Source organism: Panthera tigris, chromosome E1, assembly GCF_018350195.1.
Source record: "Panthera tigris isolate Pti1 chromosome E1, P.tigris_Pti1_mat1.1, whole genome shotgun sequence".
NCBI lineage: Eukaryota > Metazoa > Chordata > Mammalia > Carnivora > Felidae > Panthera > Panthera tigris.
The window spans coordinates 57311938-57324326 of NC_056673.1; the positions used below are offsets into that span (position 1 = coordinate 57311938).

General features: G+C 56.0%; 1 protein-coding gene across 3 annotated transcripts in view; it reads left to right on the top strand.

The window, feature by feature from the left end:
* The window catches only part of TNRC6C (trinucleotide repeat containing adaptor 6C), a 96833-nt gene that overhangs the window by 39466 nt on the left and 44978 nt on the right, over positions 1 to 12389 (top strand). For all 3 annotated transcript variants that reach the window (XM_042967328.1, XM_042967327.1, XM_042967329.1), the window contains exon 4: positions 1836 to 4451. In XM_042967328.1, the coding sequence (XP_042823262.1) occupies positions 2054 to 4451 (2398 nt within the window). In that variant the 5' untranslated portion in view covers positions 1836 to 2053. The remainder of the gene's footprint in view (positions 1 to 1835; positions 4452 to 12389) is intronic.

Here is a 12389-nt window from a genome sequence, read left to right on the forward strand (position 1 = left end):
CTAAAAATTTGAAGAAAACATAATGATGAAAAGATTGTAAAGGAGAGGAAATATTTATTGCAATTATCTGTCATACTATTTGAAGAAACTGTCAAAGATTTCTGAGTTGTGTGAGTTGTATGTAGAAGTTAAATTAATTTTTTATATTAATTTTATTTACTTTTGAGTGATACATACATACATACATCAATTTTTTTTAATGCTAATTTATTTTTGAGAGAGAGCAAGCACAAGTGGGGCAGGGACAGAGAGAGAGAGAGGGAGACACAGAATCTAAAGCAGGCTCCAAGCTCTGAGCTGTCAGTTGTTTAACCGACTGAGCTAGCCAGGTGCCCCGAGTGATACGTACTTGTAATGCAGTCTGCTGGAAAATTCGTTGGAGTAGAAGTTGGATTGCAATGTTAGAAATACTCGAATAACTAGGAAATAAAATGCAGATGCCAAATGGTGGATTCTTTAAAAGCATTTCACCTTGGGGCACCTGGGTGGCTCAGTCGGCTAAGCGTCTGACTTCGGCTCAGGTCATGGTCTCATGATTCGTGAGTTCCAGCCCCGCATCGGGCTCTGGGCTGACAGCTCAGAGCCTGGAGCCTGCTTTGGATTCCGTGTCTCCCTCTCTCTCTGCCCTTACTCTACGCGCATGCTCGTTCTCTCTCTCTCTCAAAAATAAACATTAAAAAAAACTTTTTAAATAAATAAAAGTAATTTTGAAAAAAAAAATGCATTTCACCTTTAAATGCTTCTTTATTTTTTTTTTAATGTTTTTATTTATTTTTGAGACAGAGAGAGACAGAGCATGAGCAGGGGAGGGACAGAGAGAGAGGGAGACACAGAATCCTTATCAGGCTCCAGGCTCTGAGCTGTCAACACAGAGCCCGACACGGGGCTTGAACTCACGGAGTGTGAGATCATGACCTGAGCTGAAGTGGGACGCTCAACCGACTGAGCCACCCAGGCGCCCCATTAAACTCTTCTTTAAAAGCATTTCACCAAGAGTGAAATACAAATGCAATATAGGAAGACACTGTATAAAGTGATTCTGGGGGCCTCCAATGAGAAGACTGCAAGTTAAGGAAATGGAAAGCAAGGGTGGAAGGAATCCTTGGAGATCCTTCGAGACTTCTTATTTGTTGTTATTAACACAGAGGAAACAATGATAAGCCATAATTGCTGGTCATACTAGATAAATAGTGTAAATGTCATTACACATATAAATTAATAGTATAACTAACCCTCGGTACCCCTGACAACAAGATAGCATTTTCTGATGCCTCTTCTCTCTCTCCCTCTGTCCCCCACCCCCAAAATACTGGTTCTGTTCCGCAGTTTCGCACCGTATTTACCCTCGTTTTCTACTAAATGAGCGGTGTAGCCTCTGTACCCTATGCTAGCTCCGGCTGGAGGTCTTGAAGAGAACTACGGGCTGGACTCAAGGCCGCGTGTGGACACGTCGTCCCCGGCATTTCCAAAGTCTGAGTAGGTTTAGGTGTGCCACGGCCACCGAAATTTCCAGCGTGCTGCGTTCAGCTATGCAGCTTCCTTTACTGCGGACGCCTTCCGAGACGCCCGCGTGCTCGCGCGTCCTGTGAGGCTCCTCCAGAGGGATGACGCTGTGCCGTCGTGGTCAGAACGGATATAATTGTAGAAACGGCAGCCCTTTTTCAAATGGGAACTTAGGAAGACGCCGAATAACTGTTTCCTTTGAGTCGTTTTTTGGCATGTGCCGCTCAGAACTGAAGCTGGAGATGAGGGGCCTCTCCCAAAGACTAGTTAACAGGGGCTCCGCTGACCCACGCGAGCAAGATCTAATCCCGCGTGTGTTTCATCTTTTGCAGATCTCAGTCACGGCGGATCGGCAGATCACTATGACAGTTCCCACCGGGGACAGCAGCCCACGCACAGAAGCGAAGCCAGCTGCAGCTGGGACCAAGTGATCACAGACAGGACCGACAAGGAGGCGTGGCCTTCCATCACAGGAACGGAGACTGAGTCTGCCTCAGAATGCACTACGGACACTGACTCTGCCTCCAACTGTGGCTCGGAGAACAGTAGCATGGCTACGGGGAGTGCCCAGGGCGCCTTCACCGGACACACCAAGAAGACGAACGGCAATAATGGCACCAACGGGGTGCCCGTCCAGAGCCCTTCTAACCAGGGTGCCCTGGGAGCAGGGGGCGCCAACGGGAACGGGAACGCGGCCCGAGTGTGGGGCGTAGCCGCGGGCCCCGGCTCGGGCCCAGCTCACTGCTCCCTCGGCGGCGGGGATGGGAAAATGGACAGCATGATCGGAGACGGGAGAAGCCAGAATTGCTGGGGTGCTTCCAACTCCAATGCCGGCATTAATCTCAACCTGAACCCTAATGCCAACCCGGCCGCCTGGCCCGTACTCGGACACGAAGGAACTGTGGCGACAGGCAACCCTTCCAGTATTTGCAGTCCGGTCAGTGCCATAGGTCAAAACGCGGGCAACCAGAACGGGAACCCGCCGGGCACTTTAGGTGCTTGGGGAAGCCTGCTGCCGCCGGAGAGCACAGAACCACAGACGTCCGCTTCTCAGAATGTGTCTTTCAGCGTACAACCTCAGAACCTTAACACTGATGGACCAAATAACACTAACCCCATGAACTCTTCGCCAAACCCTGTCAATGCAATGCAGACGAACGGACTGCCAAACTGGGGCGTGGCCGTCGGCATGGGGGCCATCATCCCACCCCACCTGCAAGGCCTTCCTGGTGCTAACGGATCCTCGGTGTCTCAAGTCGGAGGGAGCGGCGGCGAAGGACTCGGCGGTTCCGTGTGGGGCCTGTCCCCGGGTAACCCTGCCGCGGGAAGCAGCAGTTCTGGCTTCGGTCAGGGCAATGGAGACACTGTGAACTCGGCGCTGAGCGCTAAACAGAACGGATCCAGCAGTGCGGCGCAGAAGGAAGGAAGTGGCGGTAACGCCTGGGACTCGGGCCCTCCTGCCGGCCCCGGGCTCCTCGCCTGGGGACGGGGCGGCGGCAACAGCAGCGGCGTCGGTCACATCCATTCGGGGGCTTGGGGCCACCCCACCCGAAGCGCCTCTAACGGTGTGAATGGGGAGTGGGGGAAGCCCCCAAACCAGCATTCCAACGGTGACGGCAACGGGAAAGGATCGACAGGGTGGGACGGTCCGAGCGTCAGCGGCCCGAATCCTGCCGTGCAGCCCGGCAGCGAGCACGTGAACTCTTGGGCCAAAGCCGCGTCTTCTGGAACCACGGCAAGCGAAGGAAGTAGCGACAGTTCCGGCAGTCACCACGAAGGGGGCTCCGGGAGGGAAGGAGCAGAAGGCCGGAGGCGAGATAAAGGGATCCTAGACCAAGGGCATATCCAGTTGCCAAGGAACGATCTGGACCCGAGAGTCCTGTCTAATACTGGTTGGGGACAGACTCCCGTAAAGCAAAACACTGCCTGGGAATTTGAAGAGTCCCCTAGGTCCGAGAGGAAAAATGACAACGGGACAGAGGCCTGGGGCTGTGCGGCTCCTCAGCCTTCACACTCAGGGGCGAAGAGTGATGGGTCCATCGTGAGCAGTACAAATACCTCTGCAGTATCCGGGTGGGTCAGCTCACCGCCTGCTGCTGCGCCGGCGAGCACAGGGTGGGGGGACGGCAGCAACAAAGCGCCAAATGGCCCGGGGGTCTGGGGGGACTCGATAAGCTCTACTGCTGTTAATAATGCTGCTGCTGCTGCTGTCGCCAAGAGCGGCCACGCTTGGGGTGGGACCGGAAACCGGGAGGACCAGTCGCCCACCTGGGGGGAGCCCCAGAAGCCCAAATCTCAAACCTGGGGAGACGGACAAAAGTCCAATCCGGCCTGGAGCGCTGGAGGGGGAGACTGGGCGGACTCGTCTTCCGTCCTCGGACACTTGGGGGACGGGAAAAAAGATGGCTCTGGATGGGATGCCGACGGTAATCGGTCAGGGTCTGGTTGGAACGACGCTACCAGGTCTGGGACCAGTGGCTGGGGTAATGGCACAAGCGCAAAGGTGAATCCAGGGACAAACTGGGGAGAGTCTTTAAGACCTGGCCCCCAACAGAACTGGGCGGGCAAACCCCAGGACAGCAATGTGAGCAACTGGGGAGGAGCCGCTTCCGCTAAGCAGACGGGAACCGGGTGGATCGGGGGTCCGGTCCCTGCCAAACAGAAGGACAGCAGTGAGGCCACGGGCTGGGAGGAGCCTTCTCCGCCATCCATCCGCCGCAAAATGGAAATCGATGACGGTACCTCAGCTTGGGGTGACCCGAGCAACTACAATAATAAAACTGTAAACATGTGGGATAGAAACAACCCGGGCATGCAGAGCAGTACCCCGGCCGCCGCCGCCGCCGCCGCCACCACCACCACCACGAGCAGCAGCACGGACGTGGTCGAGACGCCGCCGTCACACCAGGCCGGCGCCCAGCTGAGTCGATCGCCGCTGCTCGGTCCAGGTATGGCGGGCCCTTTAGGTGACTCTCGAACTTACGCGAGATCGCTTGTTCCTGGCACGGGTGTGTACGTATCCCCGTGGCGTTTTTAGGTGGCAGAGGACGTTGATTTAAGTGCCCTTCGCCTTGTAGCATCGTACTTAAATATTATCCCCGGAGAATAAATAAAGTAGGATTCTCTGATAGCTTTCTTTCTACCCGAGAGAGACAGAGAGGTTCGGCGCTTCCAGTGTTAAGGAGAGTAAAGAAGAAATACCCCCCGTTCGGGAAAAGACCGGGGACCGTTGTGTTAGCTGGTGTTTCCTTGCGACAGTCTTCGTTTCCTTACGGGATGAGCCAGTGGTCCTCCAGCCCGGCCTTGGTTAGAAGTGCTTGGGGGCCGGGGGACCGGTCACCAGCGTCTCTGGCGACGTGGGTCTGCGGGAAGCCCGTTCGCGGGTAGCTTTAGAGCTCCGCGGGCGTTCCTGACGCGTGGTTGCGCTGAGATGAAATCGTGCGTGTAGCGGGAGTGGCGTTATACAATACAAGGCACGTTGTGATTCCAGTCGGAAGAAAAATCCTAAAATTAGACTAAACCTTGGGTTTTGAGTTCCTGCTTTGCGCAAGGCACTCTGCTGGACGCTGGCGGCAGGAAGGAGGCCCAGACCAGAATCTTCCCCCCCCAGGGAGCGGGGATTGTGACAGGATGAACACACAGTACTCACCGCATGGGATCCAGATAAGATCCAGCCGGGCTTTGTGACGGGAGCGGGCAGCGGCCCCGCTTTCTAGCTGGGACGTCGGTGCGTGGCACACACAGCCTTACTGCCCCGGGCGTGGAGCCTGCCTAAGCAGTGGCCCCTAACCGGGCCTCTGAATCACAGAGTCCCAGGTACAGAAGAACCAGAAGGAGAGTACAGTCCAAGTCAGGGCCCCCCCCCACCGTCCTGCACGCTCCCCACACAGCTAGAAGCCTCTGCGTCAGGGCCCCCCCCACGGTACCGGGGAGGCCCCCTCCCGCCCAGCGCCCTTCTCGCCTGCTGCTCTGGCTGTCATGTCTCCTCAGGCGGTGCCGTCACCAGCCTCCCTCTGGCTTCTGTAATTGCTCGTGTAGTGCCGTCCTTGGGGACTGCCCAAAGCACGGCAGGCCCTCTTGTCCCATATCGCAGAATTTCGAGCGGCAGTGTGGCACATAGTCCTGTTCCGTCTACCCGTTCTCCGGGACGTCTTCCTGGCTCCTTAGAGCTCCTCCTCACGGTCATGGTGTTTTGTTTTGTTTTGTTTTGTTTTGTTTTGTTTAATTTTTTTTTTTAACGTTTGTTTATTTTTGAGACAGAGAGAGACAGAGCATGAACGGGGGAGGGTCAGAGAGAGGGAGACACAGAATCTGAAACAGGCTCCAGGCCCCGAGCTGTCAGCACAGAGCCCGACGCGGGGCTGGAACCCACGGACCGCGAGATCGTGACCTGAGCCGAAGCCGGCCGCCTTACCGACTGAGCCACCCAGGCGCCCCCGAGGTCATGGTCTTAACTCCTTTTTGTTTGTCCTCCGGATAAGCTGTTAGCTGGCGAGGAGGGTCTTTGTGCCCAGAACTGATGTCGTGGGTTTACGCGTGTGGCTCTAACGAGCGAGCGCAGAATCAGGTGAGGCTGTAACCTCCTTCCCTCCTCAGAATCCCACTCCTTGTGATGCGCTCTAAGTTTCCTTTAGCCTTTTGGAGCCGCGTCACACTGTTTTTCTTAAATTCGGCTTAAAGTCTGAAGTACCTCTTTTCGTTACGACTGCTACGAAGCCCTTCCTTGCTCAGGACTGTTCCTTGTGCACTTGGCCCCTTGGTCCCAAGCGTAGAACTTTGCACCCAGTAAACGTTGGATTCCAGTCCCCTAGCCTGTTGAGATCTTATTGTTTCCTGATTCTGTAATCAGCGTATCGGTGATTCCTTCCAGTTTTCTACCGGAATCCCTAAATTTTCGTAAACGCGCCATAAAGACAACACTAAAGATAGAGTCCTTTCTTCACGGTCACTCAGTCGGTCACCTTATATGTGGAACAGAATTTGCATCCACAATCCAACGCAAGGGAGTCTGGAAGGTGACGTGTTTTAACTGTGAGCCTCATAGAAGGCAGGAGAATGGATGTTGAGTGGCTGTTGACTCTGTCCTGTGCAGAGATGTGGGTTCAAAAAAGATCGCTCTGACCACCCAACATCGTTGAAACAGATACGAAGGGAGAATCGTTGGGCACCCCCACCGCCTGGTACCACGCTCTCACACCCACCTACACGAATGCTTCTAGAACTGGTGCCTTTATCCTTTTATTTGACCTACACTCACTGGAAATACATCGTTGAACACTCTTGCGTGCCAGGCATGTAACGGTGTGGAAGACAGGAGCTCTGCCCTCTTTGAACCTCCACGCGCCTGGACTACTTGAGCATGGTGCCCGATAGTCAGGGCCAGCAAAGTACGGCACGTAGGATGGCCTCCAACCAGGGTTTGGACCACGAGGGGTCGGGGCTGAGCAGACGTCGGGCAGCAGCGCAGAGGAGTGTTTCGGATGGAGGGGCGAGCGCTCGAGAAGGTCCACGCCGGAGAAGAGGCGGCGTGTGGGAGGAACAGAAAGAAGTTCACAGGGATCTGGGGTTGGGGCAAGGGGTGGGGTGGCAGGCCTTGCAGACAAGAGCTGGAGAGGGGCCAAGGCAAGATTGGGCCGGGCCTTCCAGGCCCCTGAAGGAGCCAGGTTGTACCCAGGGGTTTCTGAGAGGCCGGTGAGAAGCTTCACAGATTGAATGATCAGACCTCTTTGTAGAATCGTCCCAACTAGAAAAATCAGTGGGAAGCAAAGCGGGAGAGGAAGAGCCAAGCTCAGCCAGGGTCTTGATGGTGATGGTGGCCAGGGTCGGGACGGTGGCTGGAAAGCACCATGGAGACAGAGGTGGCAACCGGGCTTGGAAACCAGGTGTGGGAACAAAGAGGAAAGGTGAGCACGGGGGGTTCGGAGCTCTGGCAAGCGGGCCGGTAGGCATGTCCCTCGCTGACTCACCCGGGAGCACGGCGGGAGACATCTGTCCCATGGAGATGTGGCAGAGGCTGGTTGTGGAAGCCGGTCCCAGCCACAGCTTGGGCGGCAGGCACAGCGGGGGGAGAGCGGCAGGAGTCGAGGGCAGGGTCGGGAGCCGAGGTTTTGTTTAAGACGGTAGAACTCCGCTTGTTGTTTGAAGACTGACAGAAAGGAGCCAGTAGAGAGGGAGAGTAAATGCAAAGGGAGGGGCTCCCTGCATCCAGCCGGGAGGAGGCCCGAGTGTCTGTGGCCAGAGGGTGACAGACGCCTTCCGGGATTCTTTTTCTCTGAGGGTGTCAAGGACCCCGGCCTCAAGTGCAGACGGGGCGGACAGGAGCAGAGGCGAGGGTCGCATTCGCCCACGTAGGAGACGGAGCAGAGGGCTCAGCAGGCGTCCCCAGAGGGCTGCTGGACAGCGTTTGGGACCCAGAGGTCGGTTTCACAGTAGATGGACGTTCATTTACCCAGCGTGTGTTCGTTAGGACCCACTGTGCGCCGGCTCGCGCTCTGCTTTGGGGGACAGCAGGGAACAGGAACAGGCAGAACCCCTGCCCTGGTGGCGGTGTGATCCGGGAAGGAGGGCCGAGGCTCGCGGGTTAGCCAGCGACTGTGCAGGGTGTCGGCGGTGCGGAGGAAGAAGCCAGGCAAGGGCGAGGGGGGCAGAGATCGTCACCTCGGGCAGGGCCGCCGAGCACGTGACTAGCTGTTGGGTCTTCGCTGTAAGCATCCGGCAGCTAGAGCGGAAGGAGGGCTGTCTCCCCTTGTGCGGTCAGTTCAGTTCAGTTCAGTTCACCGCCCTCCAGACCCCTCCCTGCGCCGGTCCACCCGCCGGACGTGGCCTCCGCAGCCTCCTGAGATTCCTTGGCGATCCACTCTGCTCTGGGCCGCCGTATGGGGAATCCTCTCTGGAGCTCGAGGCTCTTGTAGCCTCTGCACACACGCCTCCGTTCCCCGAACCAAAGGTCAGAAACCCGGTGGGCCGCGGACTGCAACACGTCCACAGAGGTGCCTTCATCGGCCCACGGTTTTCGTATGAATCAGCAGTTATGACGAAAACGTTTTATATAAAATTCCAGATCTCTGGCCTCTTGAAATCCCGGAAGCTCTGACACGTTGGATTTGGATGGCAGCAGTCCGCTAGAGCGGCTGCCTGGAAGCCCGTGAGCCTCGTCGCTTGCCACCCCCCCCCCCACCCCGCCTCTCGTGCCTCCCCGCTGAGAGGTCACGGGCGCTTTGCACGGGGGGCCTGTGTGCATGAACCGGCTGGTTCCCTGGGGCGCTGGGGTTCGGGACTCCTGTTTTTTACCAGGTTGTAACTAACATTTCTAAGCACTTTGAAATGTTATGTAAAGAACTTGAAGGAATGAGGAGAAGTGGGAAGCAAGAGAATTGAAGCCAGAAACGGAAGGATACGGACGTAGAGACGTGGTGCGGTCCGGGGGCAGAGGTGATGGATGAGCTACGTCACGGGGACTGTGGTGTGATTAGCACCCCAGTGGATGTTTGCGCTCTGAGAAGAATTGATGGTTAAAAATAGCTGTCATGGGGCGCCCGGCTGGCTCAGTCCGTAGACCGTGTGACTCTTGGTCCCAGGGTTGTGAGCTCGAGCCCCACGTGTGGCGTTGCGTGACACAACTGTCGTGTCCCGTCCGCCCAAGACTTCTTCTGGGAATCCTCACCCCAGTGCCACTCCTCCCAGGTCACGGTTTGAGCGTCTGTGTTTGCGCCCCCTCCCTCTGCTCAGGGTCTTCTGGAAAAAGCTCCCGCCGCAGCGTGTCCCTGGGCCGGGGGTTCCTGACGTGCGGTGCACCTGCGCACCCCCTCTCCTGGAACCTCGCGGCCCTGGGCCTCAACGTACGGGTGGAAAGTGGCCGACTGAGGGCGCGCGCGCGTGCGCGGCGAGGTCCCGGTGTGCGGTGTCCGCCTCGCCCGCCGCCGTTCTGCGAGCCTGCGTCCGAAACGGCCCCACAGACATTGGAACCGTGTTGCATTAGTGATTTTTTTCCTCTCTGGGATGTTCCCCTTAGGATCTACTCTTCCCGGGTGTTGTGGTAGACGGAGAGTGAGACCTCCACCCCCGATAAAGACGCCCTCGCCCAAATCGTTCTCTTCTACGTGAAAAATATTTACCGGTGACTTTCCTTTAACGAATTGCACCTGGTGTCGCCGAGTGGAAGGGAAGGGACATGCGCTCCATGCAACCGTAGCAGTGGGGTTTTCCGCGTCCCTGGTGTCCCCTGCAGGTGTCAGGCCTGACGCGCGTGAGCGATCGCGGGGCCAGAGCAAGAGCGTGGGGGCGGTGCGGGCTGTGTTTGGCCGCCTGACGGAGACGGACAGAAAGTGAGACCGGTGTCTTCCGGGCAGAAACTCCCGAGCTCAGCGGATGGTGATGTGGGCCGGGGTCCTGCCCCACGTCTCCCCTCACGGCGGTGTCCCTCTCCATCCGGGCCACTGAGCTGTCACACGGAGGTATGATTCCCGCCCCACGTCACCCCAGGGATTCAAGTCCCAGGCCTGAAGCAGGCACTCTGTGCAGTGAGAGCAGAGCTCGTCGCCCTCAGGGGTTACAGGAGGTAGAAGCCTGTCACTTTCCCAGCCTGGCGCACCGAGCTGTTCTTTGAGGCTGTAGAAGGAGCAGTCCCCCCGTCACACCAGCTGCCTCCTAGCGATGACAGCTCGCTCCTTCCTTTTGGCCCTCTGCATTCGTCCACGCAAAGGTCGGCCCCGTGGCCCTCCTGGCGGGGACTGTGACATCACTCATGGCAGCAGCGGTCATAGCCCCCATCAGGCTGTGAGTCACCTTGTGGCTCGAAGCCTCGCCCCGACTGGTTTTCGTAAACCTTCCGGGCTTCTGCGCTCCCAGCAACTAACTGATGCACCCGACCAGCTGACGAGATTTCTGCTCTTCATAAAGCTGGTCTTTTGCACGTTTTCGGCGGCTTGCTGTTGGCCTTGCTGGTTTCACACAGACTTGCACCTGTGTCAGAGCTTGGGTTCTAAGTTGTTGATCATGATCACTTGAGAGTATTGACCTCTTCTACAAGATATGTTTCCTCAATTACATTTGTGTGTGTCTGGTTTGACAGAAGGAAATGCTATACTTAGGACACTCCACTCAACGTTTGTCCCATTCGTGTTATGCGGATATTAATTTGTTTTCTGATGAGCCTGAGGAAAATGGAAGGTAACTTAGGAAATGCAACATAGCTTCATAAACTGGATTGTTTGGCTCTGCTTCAAACCATTCAGGAGATGGAACGTGGTAATACTCTGGACGAGTGTCCCTCTGCCTGTCTTGATCAGGGATGGTAAGCTGCCGGAGAGGGACCCGTGGGGCAGTCGGGTCGTGTAAGACGGCACGACACAGAACCTGCTCCTTAACATGCCGTGACTTCACGAGAACGTGAGCCAGGTGTGCAGGACCTGCTCGCTTGTGCCCTAATGCGGCGAAGAGCTACCGAGTCTTTGGAGAGCCCGTCTGTTACTTTGACAATCACTGGAGGTGTGGCCCAGAGTGGGGAAGCGCAAGCATAGCGTTTACTTCTGTTCCTAAGGGAAGGACGCGGATCCTAAAAATACTCCGCGGCCTGATTAATACACTTAGAAGTAAATGTTCTGGACACTTAAAACTCAATTTGCAGACACAGGAGAACGTTGAATATCAGTTAATTAAACTTTTGACGTAAAGTAAACCCTCACTGCAGACTCTGAATCTAACGATGAGATTGGGGGAGAATGTCAGGGTGAACTCTCTCAGGTTTCGCCCAAACCTTTAGATCGACGCTTTGAAAGGAACCGGGGGGTCAGGGAGTAGAGAGATCGCTAGTCATAGAATTAGTTTAGCGTCAGATAGGAAGGCCATTGTAGACTGGATCCGAGCCAAACCAGCAGCATAGCGTCGTCGTAAAACCTTGCTTGGGGCTGTGTTTTCCAGCAATGAATGGAAGTGAAATATTAATGCCATAGGCCGATCGGTAAACTGGGACCGCACTGCTCGTCGTGTTGATCGAATTGCAGGATTTTTTTATCCGTTTTACTACCTGTTCTCCCCAGCTCCTCGGGCGTGTCTACCCGCTGCCTTGGCCGGGCATTCCAGCAGGGAACCCCCACCCCCTCCCCGCCCCAGGGTAATCACTGTGGCTGCCCCCAGCAGGTCGGAGAAGGCTCCGCCAGAGGCCCACTGCACTTTGCACTTGGGTACTTAATCCCCTGATACTACTTAGGTTTTTTTTATCACTTAGTTTTCCAGCACAAAATCATAACCAAAGGCAGAGACTGTGCAAGCTAATCGTGGAAGAGGCTTATCACCCGTCCGATAAACTAAAACTTGGAACAAACTGGATTCAGGACCCCGCTGCCTAGGTTGACGAGACGCGTGTGTTGTTGCCCCCAGTCTCTTAAAGAGCAGAAGCTGGAGAACGCTGTCCTTCCTGCAGCTCCCCCGCCCCTTCATCATCCTTTGGTATAAGAATGAGACCAAAACACGGAGCCACCTGCAGAGAGAATCAGCAGGTGCTGCCAGGAGCGCAGCTGTTCTCACGCCGCGACTTCAGAGAGAGATCGCCAGGACCACCCGGCCAGAGTGATTCTGTTTTAAGCACCACACGGTAGTTACTAAGAGGAGTCATCTGAGCAGTCTGCTTTTTGTGGATTTGGGATTGGGGGGGGGAGGGGGCAGGGAGGGGGGTGTTTGGTGGGGCGTCGTCACTTTCCTGTGTTTTGGGGGGCGTGGTAAGCGGGGCTGGAGCAGAAGGAGAAACAGGGCATCAGAAGCGTCCTGCCGGAGAGGTGGGAGGGACAGTTCTCAGTGCACACCCTGGGGATACGCACACAGGTTTTTGCTGGAGGTACCTTCGGTTCAAAAGGAATGAAGAAGACCATTAAAAGTACAATTTGGCTCCC